The 23,396-nt window shown below is 39.7% G+C and overlaps 1 protein-coding gene across 1 annotated transcript in view; it reads right to left on the bottom strand.

Moving 5' to 3' along the window:
- Positions 1–23,396, bottom strand: part of tmeff2a (transmembrane protein with EGF-like and two follistatin-like domains 2a) — a 274,157-nt gene that overhangs the window by 102,093 nt on the left and 148,668 nt on the right. The window contains exon 4 of the mRNA XM_041807381.1: positions 7,447–7,473. Coding sequence (XP_041663315.1) covers positions 7,447–7,473 — 27 coding nt within the window. The remainder of the gene's footprint in view (positions 1–7,446; positions 7,474–23,396) is intronic.

The following is a 23,396-nucleotide window of genomic DNA, read 5'->3' as shown; positions in this document are numbered from 1 at the left end:
ACTAAAGCTATTCATAAAAAGTCACTCATAGCTTTAAGCTCTTTTATCTTATTACAATAAACTACAAACGACCTGCAAAAATGCATCCTCCTGCAGCACAAGAATGTATTAATTGCAGTATTTCTCAAAAGCCCAATGAGAAAGAAGATGCCACCTTCACTGCAGTGTATTTCTAAAGTAGGTGGATGAAATAAAAGAGAAAGAGCAAGTTTGTATTTAAGGACTTCCATCTGCTGAACTGAAGTCAAATGAATCACTTTGAGATTGAAACTGTGCCAGTAATGTTGCATGCTTCACTGCTATGATTAATAAACTGTGTACACACAAAGTTGTGTAATCCCAACAAATCTTACAAACCAGACCTGCAGATCAACGGGGCGACTGTGGGTTGTCTCACAACTGGAAGGGTCAGGGGTTCAATCCCAGTCACATGTTGAGACACTTGACCCCAATTTGCTCCCACTAGGGACGGTATCTGGTATTGCTTCATTAATCATAAAGGATCCCAAATATTGTGCATTTCTCTCCTCACTCACAAATTAAAGGTTCTACCCTTTTATTAAAACATGCGACACCAGCTGTGGAGCTGTAGGTGTCTGTTAGCAGCATAGTTTGTCAGGCTATACTAATTAAGCTCTACCATGGCTAAGCAGTGTACAACTGAATCCACCAAAGAAACAAGTAAAAATGGCAGTATGGTGTCATTATGAGCACATGAATAATTACCTTGAAGTTATTCAATGTAACAGATCCCCCTTCTGTAATACAGGACGGAAAAAGTTGAAACTAAAGTGTGAAACATCAGCCAGTGCTAGCCGCCAACTGTGTGATATCAACGAAAAGTTACTAAATGAAACATCAAGTTGGAATGAATTCTAAATGTGCTGCTCCAAATCTGCAATGTCGAGTTACAGCTTGGCTTTTAGGATAGTGTAAAGAAATGATAGGAAATGCAGTCAATGGAAGACTTCTCAGACAGTGAAGGTTACGCCTAGTTTCCACACACGCATGTGACTGATGTCCGTATATCTGTAAATGTACATATGATGCCCCCTAGGGTCCAACGAAAGGAACTGCACTTTTTATGGAGAATAAAAGCTGATAAACTACCTGTAGCTGTTGGAGAGAAGATAATATTGTTGTGGCCATTAAGTAGCTTGGAATCTGTGTTTACTAGAATTACAGAGAAAAAAAACGGGACTAACATTGCATATCAAGAAATAATTGCAGAAGTTGGCCAACCAGGAAAGCGGAAAATATTTCATATACAGACATATGAACGACCAAGCTAACTTGTTTAGCCATTCAAATGTTCGTTCAGATGTTTAATAACGCGTTTTTAATTTAATCATACTATTAACTAAAATTAAATTAAAATACAGCACTTCATATTGACTGATAAAATCGTATATATTTCATATCAAAGTTGTTAATCTGACTGCATTTTGTATCAAGCTGATAAATATGGCCTGCCATAGCCTGTTGTCTAGTTAGCAGCTTGGTCAGCTAGCACACTGCCATACAATCTCTATGAAATCCAATGTTCAATTTTGACCTAGATTATTTGATCTTTTTTTCTTATTTATTTCTGGTTCAAAAGAGGAAGCAATAAACAACATTTAAATTTCTGTGGAAGGTTCATGTGACTTTATTTATTAGAAATAAGTTTGGGCTAAATAATGGAAATAATCATGAAACCGAGACTATTCATTAGACCAGTGGTTTTCAACCTGGGGTCTGGACCCCACTAGGATCATGAAACACTGAGAGAGGGGCACCAGATGCCTTCCAAAAAATTTAAGAATTTTTTTGAATGACTTCAAATGGCATATTTTACCCCTTTAAATAAAAATATATGCATTAAATTGGTAAAATGTAAAATAAAAACATGTTCATTCGGTGAGATTTTCATTCTTATCAAAGTAGTGTCTATAAAAATCCTTAAAATGTGAGTCCACACATGGCTATTCTGGAATTTGCTTTGCTGTGTTCAATTATGCTTCAATCACCCTCGGGTGCTGTGGGGATCCCCAGTCCCTGGCACTTTTATTTTGGGGGTCCTGAGTTGAAGAGTTTGAGAAACCCTGCATTAGACTTTCACTAAGCCATTAAGAGGCATAATCCCAGCATCCATTGCTCCCACTGATGTTTATGAAAAGTATGAATAAATAAATGTACTGTATGAATGAATGGGTTTGGCTAACATTGATTGAGATAGCAGTCTCAACCATCAGTGAAGCTGCCCATAACGAGGGAAAGGCTTTAGAGGTCCATCACCATGCTGAGCTCCACATTGCAAAGATGTGGTCCATCCTAAATTGCAAGCAAATGATCAAGTTTAACCCCCCTCGAAAAGTGGTATGAGCCTTTTTTGTAGTATTAATGCTGTGCACAGGCTGATTGAGCTTAAATGTTTGGGCAGTAATGTCAGGGGCATAAACTTTTCTCATTCACCTCCAAAGCTGATTAGAACCTTGGATCAATGTTAGCCAGGTGGCTACGGCTAACGCTACTGATCCAACATACATGTGTCAGTATTACTAAAGGGCAACTTGGGAGCGCCTGTTTGGCATTTCAGGGGCCAAGCCATTTTAGCAGGTGAGCCTGAAATCAATGTATAAATGTATGAATTTTTTAATGTGTAAGGGTTTTAAGTAATCGGACAATCCGAAAAGAGCTGTGCAAGGTCAGATACTAAAAGACACTCTAAGCATAAAAGTATACTGAAAGCTCTGAGTATGAAGAACAGGACATCACTGATTTAACAAAAGTTGGTGTGCCTGGAATAGCCACTTGAGACTGGCTCCTAAAGTATGGCCATAACCTTTAAATGGCCATTTTTACATCAATTATACATGTTTATAATAAGTGAATGCTACTTGATGTGGCATGGTTTGTTTAATTTAGTTGCTGCTTCTTTTGCCACCAATTGTGCACAGGCTTGTGAATTTCCCAAATTAAACGAGTCAACAACTCCACTCAGCTGCTGTAGGAGGGAAGCCACAGGGTTTTCTGCAAGCATTCTTACTAGAGCCAAAGATGTGGATACAGCTGGCATCAAGGGAAGGCCTAGAAAATGTCACAGTCATTTCACGCTGGAGGGGGGACAAACCACCAGCCACAATGCAGAAAAGCTGCTGTGAGGCCGTTTGGATGACAAATAAGCCAAAAAATCTGGATCTCAAGTTTTATATTTTACCCTGCTACAGCCCAGAGTGGAGCAGGAGAACACTGTGGCTGCAAGCCATTTGGATGAGCTTTGTTCCCACTATGGGACCCAAAAATGAAGCATTTGTGCATCTGTAGTAAGGCTGAACAATTAATCAAAATTTACATTAAACTGCAATAAGGCCTGCAATTTCAAATAGTGGAGGGTGATATTTCCTTAACCTGATATGTGTGCCAAAACATCAGTTTAATAGAGTTACACAGCAGGAAAGATGGTGTTCTAATCTATACATGCACACAAACATAACTGCTTACCTTAACCCACAGGGGTCAAAACTCACACTTGGGACCCTTGGGACCCAATGGGTCCGTTCAAAGAAAGTGCTATAAAAATCATATAAATGGATATTTTTCCACTTTCAAAGCTAAAACCTTTAAATCAACTTCAGCCCTAATCAGAACTATAAACTTCTTATTCACTTTTAACAAGAAAAACACAAAATCTAAAACATGACTTGCAGAATGGAATGTTTGATTTTGTTGCTTAAAGGCTCGTGGGGCCACAACATTATGCACCTCAAAGAAAAAACATCTTGTTCTACTAATTATGCTTTCACAATTACAACTGAACTTTTGTCTATCATTATTATTATTGTTATTATTATTATTTTTTTTTTTGCATTTTTTCACATCTGTCCGTATCTGTCTGAATGTGTGAATGACTTTTTAGAGCAGCACCTGCAGCTCCTTTCTCTGTCTTATCTCTCCCGGCGCTTAAATTTACTTGAAGTACAGTGATTTTCCCATGTATTATATGGATATGAACCATGGAATATGATAGAAATGTGTATTTGGAGCTACATAACAGAGATTGAAGAGAAAAGCTGCACTCTCTTGCTCTGTCTTGGCACAGGGCCATGACACAAAATCTTGTGCCAGTAACCTTTTTTCTCTTTCATGGAGTGAAAGAGACACAGACTCATCTCTCCTGCTTTATTTTCTTTGCAGTACAAGAGCATTGGCCACGTTTTGCACATATTCACGATGATAAGAAAAACTAGGGCCAAAGGCAGCAATGGAGGGCCTTTGCACCCCAGCATATGTCGCAGGTATGTGGGAATAGCTGGGTGTTAGCAAACCCAATCTGAACTTTGTTCTGGGCATAAATCAGTAATAAGAAATGATGTATTTACTGTTTATAACCATAGGTGCTGTAGTAGTAACACCAGGCAAAATCAAAACCATCAACTGTTTTACTTGTCTTTACCCTTTAAGTGGTAAATGTAGGTTAAGTTAATTAGTGCTTGTAAGGTCATTTTAGGTTCTTAAGTATTAGTTAACTTTTTAAAGTGAACTTGTGGCTGGGTGGTCCTTGCCATTATTGGCAAAAATATTTCATATTTTAGGGAGGAAAGGAAGAAGAGAAAGGAACTTGGTTTGATTCTCTGTCCTGAAGTTTGCACGTAAACAACTACAAATCACTTCCAGCTGCCCTGTAATAAACATATTTTTGTTTTTGTTAAAAGATTGAATGAAACGCCTGCAGAAGCTCACATTCTACCTCTACTTCCTGTAGAATGCTTGTATAATGTGTTTTTTAAAGTCCCTGTGGAGTCATAAAAAAATCTGTATTTTAGGTTTGTATTATGACAGGCCACTGTGCTATGAACAACCAGGCCAAATTTCAGTCATGAAAAACATCTCTAAGTTTCAAAATCATGAAAAATGAGGCAGTAAAATCTGCTCGAGGATGGTTTGGCCATTTGGGTTGGATGAGCTATAGCCACGCCCATTCATAAGAAATACGATCCTCTCAGATTCAAAAAATGTTTCTGATCAGAGCTCAGCTGGCTCTGTGCCAGAGCAGAGACAAAGGTTGGGGGTTAGATTTACTGTTTTCTGGCACAAATCTCTCCATTATGACACTTTTGAGGACTCGTAGTCCACCATGGCTGACAGATTTAGGAAACTTACCTCACAATGAACAAAAATCCAGCATGCAGCTGGCTGTTAACTTTTAATGAAGGCAGTGACATCAGCTAACAACAGACTGTACTGAGACAGCTGCTCGGTGATTTTATATCATTGTGGCGTTAGGGGGCGGCTTATTCCTGAAGGGGACCAGTGATGTTGTAGGTTTATGTATTTGCCCTGTCCAAATTAAACCAAGCCAGGAAAGATGTGAAGAACTTTCTAACAGTCTAAATGAAAATTCAGTCACACCACTGGTTTTCCAATGGTGTGGTGAGGCACACTGGTGTGCCTTGAGGCAAGATTAGGTGTGCTGTGGGAAATTGTAAATCCACATGTCTATACAACAACTATACAACAAAAGATTAGGAATATCAGCTGTAAAACTGGCCTATATCGTCTGCAAATATTGGCAGGTACTGATTGAAAATAGTTTTCAATGTCAGCCTATACTGGCTTTAAATATTAGCCTATATCTTATTAAGATATGGGCTTATACAGTCTGTAAATATCAGCAAATATTGGCTTTCAATATCAGCTGATATCAGCTGAAGATTTCAGCCTATATCCTATCTAAATATCGGCTTGTATAGCTCTAGATAATGGGCTACACAAATCGGCTGTAAATATTAGCCTATATTGACTCTAAATACTGGCCTGAAAGGGTTGAAAGTATCAGCCAAAATTGGCTCTGAATATTGGCCCATATTGGCTGTCAAAATCAGCCTATATTGTGTGTAAATATTGGCCTTTACCAGCCATAAATTCCAGTCATATTCAGCTGTAACTACTGGCCAATATTATTGTAAATTTTGGCCTGTATCAGCTATAAATAGTATCTGTGTGTCCAAGCAAGTTTGTGGAGTTTTAGTCAAGACCAACAACAGTACCAACAACAATTTGTTTTTCTGTTTTTCATTTTCATTCCCTAAACTTCAAGTGTGATATAAGGACTGAAGTTTCACATCTGAAATAGATTTTTTAAATTTTGGTATTGGCTTAAATTAATCTGTAATAAATTAGCATATTGGACATTGGTAAAAATCCAACATCATGTATCCCTACTAAAGGTACAGTAACACGTGTTGATGTGGCTGTTTTGCATGGATACGAATATGGTATGCCTTGAGGTTTTAGCTTGATCTTAGGTGTGCCTTGGACAGTAAAGTTTGAAAACCACCGCCCTACACCACTGCCTAGTGGTAATACCATATACAGCAGGGAAATTTGACAGTGGCCTCAATAAAGTGTCCTTTTTATTGGACTGAGGATCCAAAAATGACTCCCAAAGTTCTGGACTCACTGTGCAGACCTTAATATCATTCAGCTGGTCTTTCATAATGCATAGGCAACAATCCGATCCCATTTTGATGATGTCCTTTGTCAATGGTAGCAAAGTCCACAGTAAGAAATGACACCTTGTTGGCATCAGAGTTTAACATCAGCATTGCAGGGTGCAAAAAGGTTCATTTCTCTGCTCTAAACTATGATGCAATGCCAAGTGGATGCAAATTTAAACCCTTTATGTATTGCATTTAAAATAAAAACATCAACTAACGGGAAAAAATGCTGACTGGTTTCATTCACGGCGTGGAAGTGTCAAGAACAACTCCACTCAGCTGCTCATCCATAAAGAACCTGTCACCCTGGGACAGTCTACTGCAAACTAGATAACAGACAGGTAACACCATTAGCCCAGAGTATTGACTGAATAACTGGGATTTTTTCTGTTTGGCAGCCCCTGACTTATTTTCAGCTCTACTCTCTGGTACATGCACGGCCGCTTCTGGTACCAAAAACTCCAAAATAGTGATGCCTAGCAAAACAAATTTAAAGCAGCCCAAAACCCATGGCTGCCACTGAAACGCCTCTTTCAGAGAAAGTGCTGAGAAGCCTGTATATTCACTACAAATGTCCTGTTTAACATGTAAGTCCTAAAATCACTGATAGCTGTTTATAGTGAAGCAATAAGAAGAGCATAAATGCCATTGAACTATGATGTCAGTGGGTTGTGGAAACTACATTTAAACTGTTGTAAAGTGGAGCGGAACGGTTTTCTCCTTACATTTGGATTTCTTCAGTATCTAAAGAACTTCAAACTTTGAATACACTCGACTCATGCTGTTCTTTAATATCTTTAAGGCGTCATGTAGTGTTGTGTTGGTGCAAAATAGCAGAAGTTTCCTTTCAAAAATCTCATCTTGCCTTGAGTACACACGTCTGATAGTTTTAGATGACTTTGAGCGCTGAAAAGCAGAACGTGTGGAGTCAGAAATAAGAAGAGGAGGAGAAGGTGAGTAATCTTACCATCGTCTCCTGATCCTGAGCCGGCATCTGTGGAGGAGAACAAACACAGTTATTAACCAGAGGCTCAGACAGACAGAGACATTAAGCTGAATAAGCGTGTCTCTGCATATGTAAGTGTGTGTGTCTGAGCCAATGAGGGTATCTGCGTGAGAGTGCATGCGTGTGAGTGAGACTCTTTGTTGGTGTTTGAGATGCCTCTGAAGAGGGTGAGGAGAGTGAAACTGAGTCAGATTTGGAAAGGAAAACAGAAATCAGATGATGGTAGAGGCTCTCAGGCTTAAGGCATCCTGCGTCTGCAGTATTTTACAGTGAAACAGGCTGATAACACCTCTGACTGTGGACTTTATCATGCTAGGACAAAGGCCTCGGGTTGGAAAGTTAAGAAAATTACTTCCTAAGTCTTTTCCTGTCTACTGAATGTCCCATTTCATTTCAAAAACTCAGACAGCTCAGTGGACAAGTCTTTACCTGTCTCCTTACTCCCTTTTCAGTTCATAACAACTTGGTTTTTCTATGATAATGTTCATATCATAATCTTTGATCTATCTATAGAAGCAGGTCTGTATCTAAACAGGAAGTGAATTAGCCTGAGGTTAGGACAAAATAGTGAAATTTCATATTGCGATATAAGGGATGACACATAATCACAATTAACTACATAAATGTGAGATTAATCGTAATGAAATTGTACAGCCCTTATAAAAATCACAGTTATAAAGTTAAGTTAAATACAAAAAGGCCATTAGTTAAAGTGACAAATCATTTTAAGTAGTAATGTATAATAACAGTTTGTTACATGTTATCGGTTTATTCAAGGCTGCCCATAAGGAGGGATAAAGAGGTTCTGGGGCCCAGCCTAATGGAGGGCCCACGGAAGTCAGCAACATCATGGTCCATAATAAAGTAACACTGCGATAACTGTATTTTATTTTTAACCTAAACAATAACCACTCTTATGAAAAAACAACAATGATTTTTTAAATCAATTTGTGCTGTAGTACAATATAACTTTTTTTTTTTAATGTAAACCTTTTTTCTTAAAACAGAATTACCTTTTTTTTCTGGTAATGCCAACAATGTGAATGGGCACAATGAATTAAACTATTTGGAAACAAATGCCAGATGTCTTAGCTGAGACATAATATGGACAATAACAAAGAGTTCTTTAAATAAACAAGCAAAAATTGAGGCTACTAAAAGGGAAAAATAATCATATGATTGTGGATAGTCGACAAAAGAGCAAAACATGGGTATAAAGGGGCAGTAAAGTTGAATATGATATATTAGAAATGGCATAAAGGGCAGAAAAGGTCGTGAAAAGGGATTAGAAACAGGTGACAAGGGGCTTCAAAGTGTCAAAATGGGTTAAAAGTGACAAAGAATGGGATCAAGATAGGTTAATTCTATGAAAACTGACAAAAGTTGGTTAAAGGTAGCAAAAAAAGTTTGAAAGAGGCAAAAATAGGCAGGAAAAGGTAGTAAAAAGGGTCCAAAAATGGTCAAAAATGGGTTATACTTATTTTCATCAATTAACCACAACTTGGAAGGCCCAAAGGGGCAAAAAGTGGAGAAATGGGTCAAGAAGTAGCAAAATGGGGTAAAAGTGGCAGACAAGTGCAGAAAAATGGTAAAATGTATAGTAAGTGGCAAAAATTAGATAACAGTGGGGAAAAAGGCAAACAGTGGCAAAAATGGGTTTAGGTGGTTAACAGTGGCAATATTGGCTAAAAAATTACAGAAGTGGGCAGAACAGATGGTGTAGTTGGATAAAAACATGGCAGATATGGATTAAAGTCTCAAATTGGGTGGGGAAGTTGGTCAAATGGGATTGAACTGAAGTGGCCAATTATTCCATGAAAGTGTGAAGGCTTAGTTTAAAAGTGGCAAAATTGGCAGAAACAGTGGTGAAAAGTGAAAAAAAATATTATCTATATGTCAGATAAGGGCAGAAAAGTGGTGAAAAGTTGTTAAAAACAGATGACAATGTGTCAAAAAGGTTAAAAATGGGTGACAATTTGAAAAGTTGGTTAGAAGTGGCAAAAGGGGTCGAAAGACAGACATGAAGAAGAAGGAAAGGCAAAAAGGTGCCAGAGAGTGTAAAAATTGGTTAAAAGTGACACAAAATGGGGGTTGAAAGAGACAAAAATGGCAAAAGTTGGTGAAAGTCTCAACAATGGGTTAAATGTGAAAAAAATGGCAAAAATGGTGAAAAGTGGCAAAAAAATGTCTAAATAGGAAGAAGTTCAGAAAATGGGTGAAAAAGTGTTGGTAAAGGATTCAAACAGATGATAAGGGGTCAAAAAATGGCAAAAATGGGATAAAAGTGGAAAACATTTCAGTTAAAACTGGTTATAAAAGAAGCAAATGTTGACAGGAATAGGTGGTGAAGGGGCCCAAAAAGTGAAAAAAAAAAAAAAAAAAAAATGTAAATAGAGGCAAAAATTGGTGAAAAGTGGTTAAAAGTATCTGGACAAAGTGGTGAAAAAATGGTTTTAAAAAAGTGAGCATGAATATATATTTTCATCATGAGAATCCACTTTCCAAATTCAAAATGAGGTAAATGTTAGAAAGGGTGCCAGCACTTCTGCTACTTATGCAACAGACATATTAATATCATTAGTAAATCACAACTTGGCTGGGCTCATTTCCCGAGTTTTTCAGGAGAGCAGTAAATTCTGTGAACAGGCCTGCATATATGGACAGTAACTAATGACTCTGAGGAAAGACTATGAGTGAAAACTTAAGTCTGCTTCATCCAATGAAGATTCATTGTTGTCATTACTAAAAGCCATTACTGTTTGTAAAAACTAAATTGGTTTAAGGCAATTAGTTTAAAAAAAAATTCTACTGAAGTCTCAACTAACTTTAATTAAGAGTAAATTTACAGTGAAATATGGCTGATAGCACTGCTGACTGTGGCCTTTGCCGTGAGAGAACAAAAGCACCAAAAGCTCTTTGTTTCCAGTGGTCAGTGCTGTTGTATGCTGACGACTCTCTGCTCTTCTAAGTAGATCTCCCTCAATCATCAAGCTCACTGAATTGTTTAACATCACCACTGTGAAAGAGATACTGATGAGCACTTTAAAGAACCGGCACGTGTAACTGGAGGAGCGGCATAAAGCGATCTGCTAAAACGCCCCCAGCCAGACACCAGACACATGCAGCCCCTCAGAGGGCCATGTGGGGATAATAGCTCAGATCTATATGAATACCCATGTGAGACGGGTTTATTTGAAGAGGTGAACACATGAGCTGGATTATTGGGGCCATCATGGCCCTGAAGCACACCGAGTCTGACCAAAAGGCTGTCCTGATACTTTAATGGCATGAGCTCAGTTCAATAAAATACATTTCTGAGGGATAAAAACACGTCTCGAGAGGGATGATTCTTCAAGGTCAGCACAGCAGATGGTCAGAAGTGCTAATGGAAAGAAAATCTCAAGGCAAGAGTCAAATTTTCATTATCTGGGAGGATAAATGGCCTTGAATTTTTGGGTTTGGATTTTTAGTAAAATATGCTTTTCCTTTAATTGTCCTACTTTGTTAAAAATCACTCTGTTCTTTAATTACTCCCTCAAGGGTACATTTGAGTTCAACACTTTGGAACTGAACATGTTACACATGCATGGCTAAAATACATGCACAAAAAGGATTCTGCATGAAAGCATCAGTGGACAGATGCCAGCGTAAAGGGCTTGCTGCCTTGCTAAAGGGCACCATGGCAGCACTCAGGTAGTGAATTGGAACTTTTCCAGCTACCAGACTGATTTTATGATTTGGTCCAACCAGAACTTCAACTAGTGACCCTCAGATTTCCTTCCCAAGTCCTTGCAGACTGAACGTCTGCTGCCCCCATCATGCTTTCTACATGCCAAAAGACATTTATATAAGCTTCCTTAAAATAGCTTTGCTCTAAAACATGGAAGCAACAACTGGCTAATGATCAAACACTGTTTGTAGAGCCTGATATCTGTGATTGGTTCCCTCATTTCTTTTCTGTATTTGAACGTCCAAACATCAGTTCATGTGTGCTTTAAGGAGTTTGATTAAAGCTATATGTAGTTCAGGTCTTCTATGAACAAAGACATGAACTGTGGCAAAAAGAAAGTGGTGCAGATTGCATCAGTTTTCTCCAGAATTGTCAGATGTCTTTAAAGTTTGCAATATCATCAGAATAACATCAGGACATTAATCCTTCTGCAACGGACTAATCCACTGGAATACTAATCCACTGAGCTGGACTCCTGGATGTGAGGGATGTCACAGAATTCAAATTCAAGAAATTGAGACTTACAATACATGGCCTGGCTTATAACTTTGATAGAACTTCAAAACCATTTAAGGACATCATCAGAGACAAGCTTGACCCTTCAATAAGTACTCCATGAGTACAGTAAAACACATCATTTACGTCTCATCCATGTCTCCTAAAGAAAAACAGGCAGCAAAGTTTAGCCTTGTGTGAAGCTCTGAGCATGGTTTTAGATTTTTTACTGTTCGTTCATTCTTAGATCTTGGCAAAAAAAAAAAAAAAAAATTAGATGACCATGAGATCTCAAATCTGTCTCACAGTCTAAGACCCAGGCCCAGATCAGAGTACATCTGACCCTAAAGTAGTCTGATAACTTGTGAAGCAGGTGGATTGGCCAGATTCCATGTCTGTCATCAGGCAGATCCATGTCACAAAGCTCCGATCTGAAACAACTGCTCCAGGCCTGAGATGGGCCTGACCAATCAGCTTCATTTGAGGTGGTAGCTACGGCAGGGTTCAGTAATACTCAGCTAGGTGCACCGTGGTGTTTTCATGCTGCCACACTCTGAACAGAAAAGTGTGGACTTTCTAAAAAAAATAGCTTCATTTGGTAACAAACAACTGAATAAAGTTTATAAATCTCCATCTGTCAGAGGGTTTTAAGAAATATGAAGCAAAAGAAAGCATCAAAAAGACTGACTATGACAATTCAGTGCCAAACTATTTTAAAAATACAGTGTTTATAAAAATTCCCCAGAAAACTGGAGTTGAGAGATCTTGGCCTAGTCCCAGAAAATTCAAGTTACCAAGTTTCAACTCAAGTTAACTTAGTGCAGATTGTTAAATTGAGTTGAGTAGACTTAATTCAATTGTCTGTTACCAGCTGAAGAACTCCTTTTAAGAAGTTACACAGTTTTCTTATTAGAGTGAATATCTGTGAGCTGCAAAAGTCGGCAGCATCGAGTTGGTGATGCTTCTCAGTCTCTTATGGAATATGGATTGTATTTGGTCGTAGACCGGTGAGGCTCCTACTCAATCAGAAGCAATGTAATAATAGAAAGTATTGACACCACACACCTGAGGACCGTCACAACAACCTGGGAACAGGCCATGCCTCTTCAATTGCTGAAACAGGGTCACTTAGTCACTTAAATCCCCTTTCTTCTCCATTCTGATGCTGTTTGAACCTCAGCACATCAACTTCACCGTCTTTGCATGCCTAAGTGCACTGGTTGCTGCCATGTGATTGGCTGGTTAGATATTTGTGTTGATGAGAAGTGGGACAAGTATGGTGCCAAGGCCGCCCATAAGAGGGATAAAGGTGAGAGCTTTCTGGGGCCCAGCCAAACTGGGGGGCCAAGGAGGTCAGCAAAATCATGATCCATTGTAAAGTTAAGCTGTGATATTAATAACCACTCTTATCAAGCAACATTTTTTTTTTGTTCATTTGTGCTGTATTATATAGCCTTCTTAACAATGTAAATCCATCCATCCATTTTCTTTATCCCATTGGGGGTCGCGAGGACAATGTAAATCCCTTTTCTTAAAACAGAAAGAAAGGTAATAAATAGCTAAAATGGGTTAAAAGGGCACAAAAAAATGGCAGAGAAGTGCTAATGGATTAAAAAGTGGTAGAAACAGGTGGAAAACGTGGTGAAATGGGATTTAAAAAGTAGCCAAAATGAGATAAAAGTGGTAAAAAAAGGCGAAAAGTGGCAAAATGGGTCCAAGTGGCAAAAAACGCAACAGTGTTTAAAGGGGTTTACATTGGCAATATCGGCTTAAAGAGTTCAAAATGGGCAGAAAAGATGGTGTAATGGTGGTGAAATGGGATTAACTGAAAATGGGTTAACTGAGGCAGAAAAAAAGGCAGAAAGTGGCAGAAATGGGTTAAATTGGCTTAAATGGGCCAAACAACTAGTGAAATGTGGTTAAAATTGGAAAAAAAAATGGGCATAAATAAAGGGAAAAAGGGGTTAATTTTGGCAACAATACCGGCCAATTGTTTTTTCTGTTGAGGCAACAATTGGTGGAGTGTCAAGATGAGTTTAGAAGGGGCAAAATTGGCAGGAAAAGTAGTGGAAAGGGTTTAAAAGTGACAACAGTTGCTTAAAGTGGAAGAATTGGGCAGAAAAGGGGATGACATCGGAATAAAAAGTGGCAAAAATTGGTGAGAAAAAGTAATGAAAACAGGATGATTTTTTCAAAATTGGTTTAAAGTAAAAAAGAAGGTAAAAAGTGGCAAAAATGGGTGCAAGCTGTGCAAAATTGACAAAAAGTGGCAAATTTGGGTGGGAAAAGTGGTTAAAACGTGGCACGTATAAATACTTTGAACATTAGGACCTAGTAGTCTGACTCACTACTGAAACTGAAAACACACATGCACTGATACTATCAATAAATCACAACCAGTGAGGACTGGTTCTCTGGGTTACTCAGGGGCCCAGCCAAATCTGTGGGCAGGCCTTTCTAGTGCGGCCTAATTCTCTCAGCAAAAAAATTGGAATCCCAGTCTGACAGAGCCTTTCAGTGTGGAGTTTGCTCGTCCTCCCTGTGCCGGCATGAGTTCCTTCTGGGTGCAACAGCTTCCTCCGACAGTCCAAAAACATGCTGATGAGATTAACTCTAAATTGCTCGTAGATGTGAGTGTGGCTGGTTGTTTTTCTGTGCCAACCCTGGGATTGACCAGTCCAGGATGTACGCAACCCACACCAGAAGAAGTGGATAGATGGATATTAATTCTGACTTTTTTTTTTGTATCACATGTTTTGAGTTGTCATATAATTGAACTGCAGTTGTTTTTGTGGTAATAATGTTATATAATCCAAAAGTTTTTTCTCCCTGAGTCTGATTTCTAAAAACAACTTTATCAGACAGTGGGATTCAATGTGGCCAAAAGGAAGATGACTTTGCACCAAAGCAATGCCTCATCCAACAGTAACCCTCCTCAGTATAAATTCTAGAGTGGAACAAAACGCATCCAGCTTCCCTTTTCAGTGAAACAGAGCCAAAACAAATTCCAGCATAAAAAGCCTACACAAAATGAGTTTTGTCAAATAACACAGCATGTAAAAAGAAATTTTCTTTGTTTACAACTTTCCTCCACAGGGCATCTTTGATACTGGAAATAAAATCTCCACACATAAATTTGACATTAAGTTCTCACCTCTGTCTCGCCTCCTTTTAAACCTGCAGCACTTCACTGACCTTGGAGCATGTGGGACACTAAATGTGCAGTGTTTCATGAAAAAGGCTTAGCTTGAAGGATCAGGCAGGAGTCAGAGGGGGTTCATGGGAGATCAATAAAAACCTTTAGTATCTGCACAAGGGCGGAGGTTTGAGGAGAGAAAGACTGGCATTAGAAAATAGAACAAAATGGCCAGGGAGAGAGACAGAGGCTCGCTTTTCTGCTGCTTGTCTGCCAAATGAAAGCTCACAGAGAGGAGATACCAGGCAATTTTATTTTCTGAGAGGCTCTGAGGGTGGGTGAGATAGCAGAGGAGGAGTGCCAAGTGGAAAAAAAAACGTTAACCTCCATTGACAACACATGATTGAAGTGATTTTCTTTTCTGTTCTGGGGCGATTGATTAGAAGAGGGTAGAAGCAGGAACAAGAAAAGAAAGCCCCTCCAGGGTGACTGTTATTAACATTACTGTGGTGTGCATGAGAGGATTTGCTGCATTTCACACAGACTTTATAAACATCGCTTCAAGCCAGGGGTTTGCTGCATGAACTCCAGAGCTGAACCCTGACAGTCCACAAAATGTAAGTCAATGAAGAGTCTTAGGCTACATTCATGCTGCAGGCAAAAGTGACCCAAATATGATTCTTTTTGCTCATACTTGAGTCAGACTTGATTTTTTTTGAGCGCTTGAGCAGCACAAGTCACAAGCAGTTTTGTAGAGTGTTTTGAGAGATTATCAATTGGCACTAAACAAATAAGACTGAGATATGAAATTCAATATGTCAGATCAGATTAATCAGCAACACAACTTCAGTCTTAACAAAACTGAAGTCATCGTGACTTTGACGTCACTCTTGACATGAGTGGGAGCCTTGGCATACAGAAATCTCTGCCTGTGAAACCAGCCGTGCTTAGATCCCTCTACTACAGGGTCTGACATCACATCCACACCGACTGTATATCAAAGCAGACAGTGCTGCTCCATCTCCTCTTAACTGTGTAAAGCCCTTTGAGTCGCTCTGTCTATGACTGACGTGCTATAAATACAACTTAAAACACACTCAGATTTTACTCTCAATAGAACATAAATAACATATCAGATGTTAAACTGAGACATTTTACCATTTCATGAAACTATTAGCTCATTTTGAATTTGTTGGCAGCAAGACAGCTCAACAGGTCAGTAACATGACTGGGTATAAAAGGAGCATTTTAGAGAGGCAGTCTCTCAGAAGTGAAGATGGGCAGAGGTTCACCAATCTGCAAAAAACCCCAGCATCTTAAAAGTGTAGAACAATTTCAGAAAAATGTTCCTCAATGTAAAATTGTGAAGACTTTAAATATCCAACCGTCTAATATGGTCAAAAGATTCAGAGAATCTGGAGAAATCTCTATGGTCAAGGGGCAAGGCTGAAGGTCGGGATCTTCGGGCCCTCAGGCGGCCCTGCATTAAAAACAGGCATAATTCTGTACTGGAAATCACTGCATGGGCTCAGAAACACTTCCAGAAATCATTGTCTGTCAACACAGCTCACTGTGCCATCCACAAATGCAAGTTAAAACTGGACTGAGGCAAAAATGGAAAACTGTTCTGTGGTCAAATGAATCAAACTTTTACATTTTCCAGATGCAGCGTCCTGCAGACTGAAGAGGAGAGGAACCATCCAGCTTGTTATCGGCGCTCAGTTCAAAAGCCGTCCTCTCTGATGGTATGCGGTTGTATAAGTGCCTATGGCGTGGGGGAGCTTACGCATCTGGAAAGACACTATCAATGCTGAAAAGTATATAGAGCTTTTTAGTGCCACATACACTGCAAAATCATCAGTGTTAATTCAACTCCCATGTTTGTAGTTACATTTTACACAGTTTCCTATTTTTGGGGGGAAATAGGGTTGTACATTTACTTTTTCTGCAGCTCAGAGGAAAGAATGTTCCTTAAATCATCAATTCTAAATTGACCCTTCGCTAAGCCCCGCCCCCCTTGGTTACTGTTGCTACTTTGAGCAAACTTTCAGATCTGCCATGCTGCTAGTTTTCCACTGTAGCAGAAGGGGGTATTCTACTATCAAATTTGTAGAAAAGTGGTCAAAAATATCTGAGAAGGAGACAGAAACGTCCACAATATGCTTATGAAAGCTACATTCATGATTCATGATTCATGCTGTAATAGTTTGTTGGTGTTTTCTCTGGACAGTATTATTAGGCTGTTGTATGGTACTAGCTAGCAAGCTAACATAAAGCTAAGTGCTCGTGTTTATGTGTTAAACGCAGCAGCATGTGTGTTGTAATGGACTGTATGTATGTAAGAAACAGCTGACCCCTTATTCATTATACAGACAGATAGATGAAATAATGACTTTTTCACAGCCTGATTGCGTGTAGTCTGTGTTAACAGGCAGGCTTTAACAGGGAATGCTCAGCTTTGCTATAAGGCTCGGTTTTTACCATCTGTGACTGGGGTCAGAACTGGACAGAAATAAGTGACCCACCGGACTAACATAGTGAAACAACATTGCTCCCTTTACAGAAGAAAAACTTAGGATATGATTACATTTTTAGCTAATGTTGAGTTAGCTTTAAATATGCATGTGTTAAAATTAGCCATTCGCTAGCTAAACTGCCTCTGTTCATGCAGTCTCAGTCTTCCACACCATTTTATTTATATCTCACATCACTTCGCGATAATTGAACACTCCATTGTAAATATTTGCCGGTCCTGTAAGCTCACCGCTTCAGTACACTAGTGTCAGGCCTCCCGTGCATAGTTACAGTTGCTAACCTAGGGTTGGACAGTGGCCGTTTTAAGGTGGGGCGGGGTCAAATGGTCAAGCCTTAGGACCCACTTTCACTGGTGCAGTGATGTATGCAGAAGTTGGTATAGTTCACCTAAAAATAGGCTTTTTGCATATTGACATTCAACTGCTGCTTGACTTTAAGTAGTAAGAGTCTGAAACTCCAAAGAAGGGTACAAACTCAGTTCAGACCATTTAACTTTTACTGCAGGTTTTTTACAATAAACCAAAAAGAAAATGCATCAGACTTGAAAGGTTTGAGTGCATGAAGTTTTTACTGGATTAAGAATTCAGAAAACCCCTCCAAAATAATGGACTGTTTGCAAATGCCTCAAAAGTCCCACATTAAAGGTGCAGAGCACATTATGAGTGTTTTACATATGTAATCATTTTAGAATTTAACGTATTAAGTTAGTTAAAAAAGAGGAAACACTTTGAAATGAAACTATGCAAGGACTTTTTAATTAGACTAAACTGGACTAAAATGTTCTTGAGTTTTCATCGACTAAAATATTAAAGGATGAAATAATGCTAAAATGTGTCTAAAACTAAGTCTAAATCGAAAATAGCTGCATGCACAAACAACAGAAAACGTCTCTGTAATCCACTTTCAGGCCCTGTCCCACCAAATGAGAATTACTGCCTTACAGGACCTTTTCTCAACCCTGGAATTTAAACTATTTTCCGATCCAAATCCTATATATATGGTCTGAGATAATTAGGACTAAACATCAAAAACTTTGGTTGAAAGTCAGGATTACATGACAAGAAAAAAACTCTCTCAAACTAATAAAGTTTGGTTTTGTGGAAGCTGAGGCTGCATGGCATTAGTTTTATGTGTTAAACTAGTTGTGAGTCCCTCTGGCAAAGAGGGGAAACATATTCTAATGAAATTTCTACACTGTGAACACTTGGTGTTGATTTATCTCGCTGCAAAATTAGTCAGCAGGCGGCTAGAATCCCACCAGTCTTGTGCAGAAAAATCTAATCCTTCATGTAGAAAAATAAGACTATACACTGTGAGTATGCTGTCTATGACTTGAAAACTCAACCCACGTGCAATGTTTGCAAAAGCAGCCCCAGGCATAACATTCCCTAACTTTTCATGTAAAGCGTTGGCAATCTGATTTTCAATTCAGAGAAGGATTTCACATTTTTTATTCACTGTAAAGGCTAAATGAGACATCTGGGGAAATGAAGAGCAAGTTTTACACCTTTGAACTTAAATTCTACCCAGGCATAATCTGAGAGGAACATTTTCAGCTCAGTAGGAAACATGGTTTTTTAATCTGCCGGCCACGGGGGTTTGTGGATCCTATGATTCAGCAGGAATCTGAACTCTCTGACTGGTAAATAGCTCTCTACAAAGAACACAGATCCCAAAGAGGAATCTCAGAAGTGGCGGACCTTCCAGCCATCGCTATATCACGCTTTAATTTGACAGAAGTGCTGAGGTTTCCTCCCTGGTAGCCATTAGACTGCGCTTCAAAATCCCAACCAGCACGGTATCCCGGGGAATTATGTGCATATTACACGATTTTGCATGCCACGATTTATGTTCAATTCCACCATATAGTGCGGATGTGGAGGCTGGTGTGTGAGGAGGGAAGTCAGGGTGTGGAGGTGATGGAGGTGAATGGACCTGTAATTAAAATTTGCATTTTTATTAACCGTGGCCACATTTTTCCCCGACCCTAAATGATCCATTGATGCCATGCTCAAATATTGCAGAAAGCACTTTTTAAAGCACTGGCATTGGATGTAATCCAGGATTTTGTAGAATGATCTAATACAAGCATTAAAGGCTTGTTGCAGTGTTGCCCAGACCTTAAATGTCCTTGGGAAAGACTTTAAACTCAAGTGACTGTATGTCCCAGTTTGACCTAGCCATTCCTGTTTTCAAGCGCTGTGCCCTGAGTCCTGACAAATATCTATAAAACACTAATATGTCCTGGTTTTAACTGATTAAAATAGCAAAAGAACACCATGGATTCTCCCAACACTGAGTTGTCAGTATTACAGTCAGTGCCGCTGCTGAGGATGTTGCTAATCTAACCAATAGAAAACATCAATAATGCAAAAAGTTCAAAATTGATTTTTCTGTACAGTGTCTGTCTCTGTGTTAGCCCATCTTATCATTATGGCTAGGCATGTTGCATGACACCAGCTGTCACGGAAAGGAAGTCTGCCTTTTTCCTAGAGCTCTAGAGGAGGTTCAGTTCCCTCTGACCTGCTGCCTAATGACAAGTACAGTAGCTTTTTCCAAACAGCTCCTGGAGAAGAGAGGCATAGTCCACAGGTAGGCAGGTATTTTGAGAGGATTTTCAGGCCATTTTGACCTTTTTGTTCTTATGCATAAGTTCTGGTTCCCTAAAACCTGTATCCAAGACAACAAAGCTCTGGCCTTGTGGCTTCACACTGTGCACCAGTTCTCCACTGTCTGATGTTTCTAGTTTGGAAGACCAGCTCACACTATGCAATTTGTTGTCTTTTTATCAGTGCTAAGTCAGAGCATGCAACAAAAATCTTGTCCAGTCTTCGTCGACAGACCAGGCACACTGCAAGTGGGATCCAGACTGCTCATTGTATGCTGATGTCACCACTGTCTCAGCGACTGTGTGCCAGTTCACAGGTCATCGGGGAGACAGGTCAAAGAGTGTCAATCAAAGCTTCAACAGGAATGATCAGTGATAGTGGTCTTTTGCTCTGAGGAAGAAAACAACAAACGCTTGTGGACCCGTCCTGATGAAACAAGTGGCGGACAATGTTGACCTGCTATCCTTCAAATATAAAATGAGAAATGAACGTAGCAACTTATAGAAAATTAGCTTAATTAGCTAAAACATACAGCATGTGACTGTGTTTTTGAATTTCCATATGGATAAAGATGTTTTCATGAGGTGAAGTAGGTGTGTGAGGTGTTTGGATGACATCCATTCATCCATCCATCTTCTTCCACTTATCCAGGGCCGGGTTGCAGGGGTAGCAGGCTAAGCAAGTCCACCCAGACATTCCTCTCCCCAGTGACGCTTTCCAACTTCTTCTAGGGGATCCTGAGGCGTTCACAGACTAGACAGGATACGTAATCCCTCCAGCGCATTCTGGGTCCTCCTCGAGGTCTCCTCCCAGATGGACTTGCCCAGAATACCTCCATTGGGAGGTGACCAGGAGGCGCCCTGATCAGATGCCCGAACCACGTCAAATGGCTCCTTTCGATGCGAAGGAACAGTGGCTCTACTCCTAGCTCCCTCCAGATGTCTGAACTCCTTACCCTATCTCTAAGGCTTAGCCCAGCCACCCTCTTGAGAAAACTCATTTCGGGCACTTGTATCCGCGATCTCATTCTTTCGGTCATTACCCAGAATTCATGACGATAGGTGAGGGTTGGGAGGTAGATTGACTGTTAAATTGAGAGCTTTGCCTCTCGTCTCAGCTCCCTCCTCACCACAACAGTCCGGAACAACACCCACAATACTGCTGATGCTGCAACAATCCGCCTGCCAATCTCACGCTCCCATTGACCCTCACTTATGAACAAGACCCTGAGATATTTGACTCGTCACTTGAGGCAAAGACCAAGACCATGATTCTCTGCCAGAAAATGGTGGACTGCTCCCTCCAGGTAGGAAGTGAGTCTTTGCCCCAAGTGAAGTCTGGGCGACATTAATTAAAAAGTGCTTGCCAATTGTGGTCCAGGCCACAGATTCTATTTCAAAGACCAGGAAATGAATTTGCTGCTTTTTTTATGCTGCAATTTTCCATTTTGGAAATGCTGGAAAATAAAGTCTAATTAAACAAACAAACCCAAACAGAAGGTACAGGCTTGAAGTAGATGAGCTATGGTTGACTTCAATGAGGCAGCAGGCTACCAGCTTAACAGAACAAATATATTCCAATACACCAACGAAATCCTCACGTTTGTTTACACTGCTGTTATATAGTTACATTTTACAAATAAAGTTTAGGTTGATCTTAGGAGACATGTAACCTTGTAAAGCAGATGAGTTGGCCAGATCCCATGTCTATCCACCTGACAAATCCCTCTCGCAAAGCTCCAGTCTGATATGACTGTGCCAGGTCTGAGAACCGACCAGACCAAAAAGCATCATTTGAGGAGAATGAGGGGGTAGCTATGGGAGGGGTGTAGTTGTACTGGGAAAAGGTAGCAATGGCTGCCACTGATGTAGCCTTTAGCTCAGATGTAGCTAGTGTATGGTGGCAGTTCTAGCCAAACTGGACCGTATCTATTTCTTAACTAAAGAGCAAAGAAAGCTCTGAAAGCTTGGCATGACTTTGCAAAAGTGGGCAGGGAATGTACCCTGGTACATACAATGACTGCTGCGTTTGTAGCGATCTGCTGGGATGTAGCTGAAGGATTTTTTTTTTTTTTTTTTTTTTTTATCAGAACTGGGCCACACATTTCTTTACCTAAGATGCTTTTGCAGAACTGCTGATCGACCCCTGCATGAGTTTTATCCACCAACAAGCTCCACTGTTCACAATCTAAGGTATGTGCTAGTCTGTTCAATTACTGGAGCTGTGCATGCCTACTCATTCTGTCCTTGAATGTGACAGACAGAACATTTGTCTTATCAACTTACAGGGAAATTTTTAAAAAGTCCTGCCCCTCCCATACGCAAATATATCTATGCGATGGATATATGAAGCTGTATCCTGTAGGAAGCAGGATTTCTTATTTGCTTTAGCCCTCACCATGATGCTAAAGGTGCACTGAAGAGAAATTTAATTGTTAAATGAGCTCATATTTGTGGGTTGTAGTTAAATCTAAGTGTCTCTATTCTATTGGAAAGGGTTTTAAACCTCTTCTTAGACGTGGATTTGTGACCTAACCTAACCCTAACCCATGGCTTCCTTTCAGAAGAGCCAAACCAAAGAAAACTCCTCTCCTTATCAATAGTTCAATAGATATGATGACTCAAAGAACTTCAAGTAATTGTCAAGGACAAGAGATGGATTTTTTCATGCATTATACAGAGTTGAAGTGTTGTATTGATGACTCTTCTTGAACTGTTTATGAGATTATACGGACAGCATTACAGACAGTAATTCAGCTCAGGGTTGAGTGTGCTTCTTGTAAATCATCATCCAAACATATGGCTCCTGTCACCGGTCAGAGCTTGGGGATTGCACAGTGACAAAATGGTGATTAAACATGCCATCAACATTTGAACAGTATGTCTATTAAACCCTCCCCCACCTTCCTGTTTAATGAACTCCTTGAAGTTCTGCTCTTCACTTTGGGAGCCGAGTTGAAAATTGCTTTGTTAGCTCTTACTTTAGCTCAACACTCTCTCCTTTGGGAGAAATAGACGGCTTGGTTTGTTTCACTTGGCTAAGCTAATGCTTAACTACTCCTCTCTGTGCTGGGCTAGCACTTGATGTAATAGGAAAGTGGTACCATCCTGTGCTCATCAGCTTTTACTGGCCTTGTACCACTGAGAGCTCTCTCTGTTATCGACTTTTAAATCAGAACTTCCTTATCTGCCGGTGACATGGAGGTAATAAAGACAGGAATGGACTTGGACTGGGGAAAAGGAGGTGTAAATTTCTTCTTGGTCTGGCAGATGTTGCTTTGGAAAAGTCAATAAAAGGCTAAAATCCCCCACTTTGTAAGATGTCACCAATCTAAACCTTTATTATATAGGATTGTGCATTATATGGAAGCTTTGCTGCAGCAGCCAACACAAAAGTGCTTTTCCTC

Source organism: Cheilinus undulatus, linkage group 15, assembly GCF_018320785.1.
Source record: "Cheilinus undulatus linkage group 15, ASM1832078v1, whole genome shotgun sequence".
Classification (NCBI taxonomy): domain Eukaryota; kingdom Metazoa; phylum Chordata; class Actinopteri; order Labriformes; family Labridae; genus Cheilinus; species Cheilinus undulatus.
The sequence above is the reverse complement of the archived record's forward strand: the minus strand, read 5'-3'. Positions and strand labels throughout refer to the sequence as shown.